At 38.7% G+C, this 5,810-nt stretch overlaps 1 protein-coding gene across 1 annotated transcript in view; it reads right to left on the reverse strand.

The window, feature by feature from the left end:
• LOC109823450 (anthocyanidin 5,3-O-glucosyltransferase-like) overlaps positions 917-5,810 on the reverse strand; it is a 5,714-nt gene continuing 820 nt past the window's right edge. The window contains 4 exon segments of the mRNA XM_020389736.1: positions 917-1,054; positions 1,890-2,022; positions 2,428-2,561; positions 3,513-3,686. Of these exon segments, the coding sequence (XP_020245325.1) occupies positions 917-1,054; positions 1,890-2,022; positions 2,428-2,561; positions 3,513-3,686 (579 nt within the window).

The raw sequence follows: 5,810 nt of genomic DNA on the forward strand, positions 1-5,810 counted from the left end.
TGATTTCATGTCGTATGCTCAAAACTGACATGTGGAATAAAGTCCACTCTAGATCTGACCACATCAAAGAATAGTAGAAAAAGACGGTATTGAGTGGATCCCAAAGGGGGCTGAATCCACAGATGTCATAAAGACTCAAATAAAGGGGGCTTGCTTTCCTACAGGGGATGCTCTTATAATTTAGTCCCACCACCAAGGGTAGAAGGATCCATAGCAGCCAACTGACTAAAAGATGGAGCTTGACTCGCTCTAGTAGGTCACGACTATCTAGACATAGTTGGCAAAGATGAAAAATCACAAACGATGTAAGGTAAGAACTTGGGGGCCCTTTCAAGACCCTTGAAAAGAACTTTTGAAAATGTAAGATAGTTGATATCCACACCCTCCTTTGCCTATCGGCGAGAGGATCACCTCTGGATTGTGGTGTATTCGCAAAGTGCCTCGAGTCATATTCTCCCTCTCTCTCCAATCAAATCAAAAGTAGTAGAGGGGATGATTTATCAATCTAGAAGCTGTAGATACGAATGACTATGACATTGCTCCACACTACAAAACTTTAAGTGAGTTTCAATGCGCAGGTTGGCCATAAAAAACCCAATGCACAGCTGAGAGTCTAATTTGCCATGTAGGGATCGATTCAGTCAGATATCAACATTACGACATATAAAAACATAGTGAAAGGAAAATATAGATGGAGATATAAAGAGTTTTTCATTAATTACAAGTAAAGAAGGAGTATAATGCAATTAGATAAACAAACTAAAAATAGAGAAAGGAAGCAACAGAAGGGGTCTCACTCAACGATACAGTCCTATGTGACCTTCTTCAGGCTCTTTCTTCGGCTATGCAAGCTTCACTCAATGGTTTGTCCTTATACGTTCTTCTTTTGACTCCTTCAGTTGAATGGAAGGGAGCATCAGGGTATTGTATGCAGCTTGACCTCCTCCAACTCTTTCTCAATCTTATCTAACTTTTTATTGGTCTTATCCAATTCATGCATCAAACTAGTAACAATATCACAGAGCTCCTCACTATCCATTAGTATCTTCTCCAACTAAACCACCACATTTGGCACACAAGACGCTCAAATGATGAATGGTATCATCTTCAAGCGCATGAATGATGTGAAAGTGAGGTGCATGAACACTTGAGCAATTAGAGAGGGGTGATAAATGAAGGAAGGTTAGACACAACAAATACCTTGGCCTCTCTCTTATAAGAGAATCTACCTAATGACTAACCAACATGTGCTGAGAAGACTTGACAAGCTAATGACAACGAGTCACTTGACAGCGTATCAGACCATTCCATCACACTCTGTTGGTACGAGTTTTAAATATCCTACCAAGTGACCAGCTGAACTATATGACTTATAGGTCCATCAAGATTCAGAGGATGTAGAATCGGTCAAATTATGAACGGTCAAATTGCAACTACAAGAAAATCAATCGTAGCAAAAGAAAAAATGAAACAAATCAAATAGAAACAGTTCTTTGCATAACTTAAGTTTGAAGATCACAAAAATATGATGGTGCAACATGAAATAAACAACACAATTACAGCTAGACAGTAAAGACAAAATCAGATGCAACAAAGCAACCACTATGATCACTCGTCGTTGTAATCTTCCTCGCAGGAAGAAGTGTCCTCTAGGCTACCACCTAGGCTCATCAGACACCACTTAAAGCATTAGAGTGAATTGAAGAAGTGGTCAAGGTTGCCTTTAACCTTCCAAGCCTTAACACCCTTCTTAGAAAGATGGCAAACAAGGTGGCTGTATTTTTGCCTCGTGGCACTAACCTTAGTATATACTGTTTGATTGTGTAACAGGGGTACTTAACTCATTCTCTAGTTGGCTCTCCATAATAGAAGTAGATTTAGACACATACTTTAGCTTCACCATTAGAGTTGCCTACAGTGGAGAACTGATCTTCTTGGTAGAACTCGCACCAAAAGATGACATCATCAAGACCATAGTGAAGAAATGGAAAAGAGGAATTGAAATTATACAGAGATACAACTCTATATCGCATTCACTACTTATAAAAAATATAAGCAAATTAGGAGTAGCCATATGGAAGGGTTGCATCTCTTGAGGTCTAATTATAACTGAACCACGTTCAAAGCACCACAATAAAAGGATAGAAGACCAATAATCACTCTCACTCGTTCAGGTATGACCTATCTTCATGAGGGTTAACAATTCATACACACTTGGTCTATGAAAAGATATATCAAATCAATTCTAACATAAAAAAGCATCCATATGTAGAAGCAGAGAGAAAGATCAGTACATTGAAAAGAGAGTCACCACATGAAGACAATTTTTAGAAACATGAATAAAAAAACAAGACAACTGTGACTAACCAGAGACCTAGACAACAAAATAACAAAAAGAATTGCAGATGAAGCTGCAGCCGAAGTCACCCCCCACCATCATTCTCATCAAAGGAGAGGTTGGTAAGTCTCCCTCCCAAGTGCTGGATATGATGCTTGTAGCGCTTTATGGAGGCAAACAATTTGCTAATCCTATACTCGACATCCCACAACTCATCTTCTACCTTGTTCAAGTTGTGAAGCATATGTTGTTGTCATAAAGGGTATTATAGTCATCCTGAAGCTTCTTCATGATGGCAAAAGACGTTCAATTTTCACCTGCAAGTTATGGACCCATTCCTACAGCAGATTATTCACACGAACAGTAGCAACTGCTATCCAAGTGCTGGAAATCGGCATGGGCATTTGGAGGGTTCAGCGCTAGTGTTCAACATCCTTAAAGACACTCGATGAGGGAGGAACAAAGAATTGAAAAGAAAATAAGAAAGCAGTACACAACAAGCAGTTACTACCTATCATCTACTTGCATGATCGTCTTACCAAGGACATGGTTAATGGATAATTAAGACAATAGGAATACGAATAGTCATTTCTACTCGAACCACACTACTACTAGTCCAACTAAGCCCTCTTCATTTGGGTCACAATGAGACTCTCTCTATTGGATTGCAAAATACAGCCAATGCACCATGCGGTCTAGTAAGGCCTGAGTCACAAAAGGCCTGTAGACATGGACACATGGAGCATCGAACAATTGAGTAATAATACCTTCATTGCATTCATAAAAACTCAAGAGATTGATATGCCATAGAGAAGAGTATGTGTAGGAAGCAAACCATTCAGAATCTAGACACAAAATAAGAAAGAATAGTATTAAGGAAGTCTTGTTTTTCATTGATAGAGCCTTCTTACAATCACTTTTGTCCTACAAGCAGCAAGGAGAAAAGAAGGAAAAAAATCAATAGAAGAAAAAAAGGTGGAGAAAGGCAGGTGACACCCTAGTGCAGAAAGCTTATCAATCGCTCTCCTAGTCTTCACTTGTGGAGCTCAAAGGATCCTTTCTGAGGTGCCAACGAAGCGTCCAAGGTCATATATGCAAAATGCCACTTGTTTCTCTCATCATCCACCTCGTGTCATGCCTCTAAGTTGTTCTCAATGTCTCAATTGAGGTTTACCTTCTTAACCAGCAACACCTCTACTAGCTGACGAAGTATTTTGTTCTCTTCCTTAGGGCCACTGATAGTCAGAATCAACTCCTCCGTGAGCCTCTCAATCTCAGACGCCATACAAATGAGAGGAAATAGGGGATGAGGGATGGTGGAGGCATCAGAAGATGAAAGAATTATCACCTTTAATGAACCCATTTATAAAAATACTCATCCAACAAGAACATGAAAAATGAGTCGTCTATTCGCTTCGTAATCTGATCCTGTAATAATGGAAAAAAAGTCCAATCGATAATCTCTCTTTTAAGGAAAGCAATTAAACTACTCGGATGTTATGGAATGACCCATGTTAGGTGTTAATCAAAAAGATCTGCTCCAAATCGACTGCACAACAGCACACCACGGATAAATGCACCATCAATTCCCCAAAGGTGCATGTTGCTAGATATTGAAAGTGAAGGCTACATGCTTAGAGCATCTCCAACAGCTTCCCCAAAAATTTCTCCAAAATGGGGAATCAAATGTCATATTCTCCAAATTATTTTTGCTCCAACTCCAACAGCTTCCCCATTTTGAAGAATCATGCATTTATTACAATAATAAAAATATTCTACATCTTTGACTAATAAATAATAAATTTTAAAAATCACATCAATTTGTTGTTTTAATAGGTTCCTTCCAACAAAAGATAACCAGAAAAGATATTATCTCAGCAAGCAAATTGATGAAATTGCTAAGAGTCTTGATTAATAATAAGAAGACAATGAAACATAATGAGTGCGAACATGAGTATTTGTTGAGCTTGATGCTGCGATCAAACGAACAGCCACATGAGAATGCAAATGACAGAAAACTTAAAGGATTGACACGAATCGACCAGCCAATTACTTGATCTCCAGCTCCAATTGAAGGCATTCTTATGATCTCGGGTCTCCGGAGATGGAGGAGGACGTGGCGGAAGCCCTGATCGCCGTCGGGGAACGACCAAAGAAGCATCGGGATTGAGGTTGATGGAGGCGGCGCCGGTTCTTGAGCTCGACGGATTGGATGATGGAGACGAAAGAACGTTTTGATTGCCGGAGATCGCTAGGGTTTTGCGAATGGCGGGAGAGACGGAAGAAGCGGCGAAGATGGGTGTTCGCGGGAAAAATGGTTTTCTTCTTCATTGAAATAATTGTCATCTTGGGTTACAAAAGATCCGGTCACGTGAAAAAGTGCTTCCCCAAATATTTGCAGAATGCTGCAGATTTGGGGAAGGCTCTCTATTTTTTCTCTCCTATCCCCATTTTGGGGAATGGGATGGGGAATCTGTTGGACCAAAAAAAAGCTCAAAATTCTCCAAATTTGAGAATACCAAGAAGAAGGGGAAGCTGTTGGAGATGCTCTTAGTTTTTTCTCCACCTTACAACAGTGTAATGTTATTGGATAATCCGTTCCATTAATTTCAAATGTACAAAATCTGAAACTTCTATAAGTTAAGTATCGCGCATTTTGAAAGTTTCTTTAAGTGATGTTTCAATTATATAACTGCAAGCCCTCAGGGATTCATGAGTTCAGGTAGCTCAATTGACACTCTGTTGCCTTCAATTTACTATATGCCTTAAAGCGTTTATTAATAAAACTTCTAGTTCATAGATAATGAGATTTCTTTAATTTGATTATACACCTAAAAAATTGGTTGAGAGCAATTAAAATGGATATGATATATGGTTAACTTAACGGAATATATGACCCAAAATAAAACTGAATGGAAGGATATGATTCATTTAGGCACCCGCAAAAATTTAAGATAAAAACTGTCATTGTTGCTACTGCTGTTGTTTTTAGTTAAGATTGTTAAAAAAAGAAAGTTCAATTTACCATCTTTGATGTGTTGGATGACATGTTCTCATAAATTTTTTTTTTATGTAGTGGTCCTTCAAGACTTACAGGTTATAATGAATGTAGGGGTATAAATAAAAAAATCAAACCCCGAACGTTACAAGCTGATGATGCAAGTTTAACATATAAGACTCATCAGTTCACGCACGGGCAGAATAGTTGTGTAGCAGACATTTGGATAGAAGTCTGTAACTCTTTTTTAAATAGATGAACGAAAAATAACAGCCTAAAGCCATCACTCATGCAGCTTGTTTTACAATAGTTGAAGTTTCAAACATTCATGTTTACCTGGTCAAACCTGGCAACTAAATGCCAACCTAATTAACGATTAAGCAAATCCATCATCCTTTCAAGTAGTGTCCTCCTCAGTTCAGAACATTCACCAATTCCACCCAAGCTTTTTCCGACGATCCCCCCTCTCTCGTA

The sequence above is a fragment of the Asparagus officinalis genome, chromosome 9 (assembly GCF_001876935.1).
Source record: "Asparagus officinalis chromosome 9, Aspof.V1, whole genome shotgun sequence".
NCBI classification, from domain to species: Eukaryota; Viridiplantae; Streptophyta; class Magnoliopsida; order Asparagales; family Asparagaceae; genus Asparagus; species Asparagus officinalis.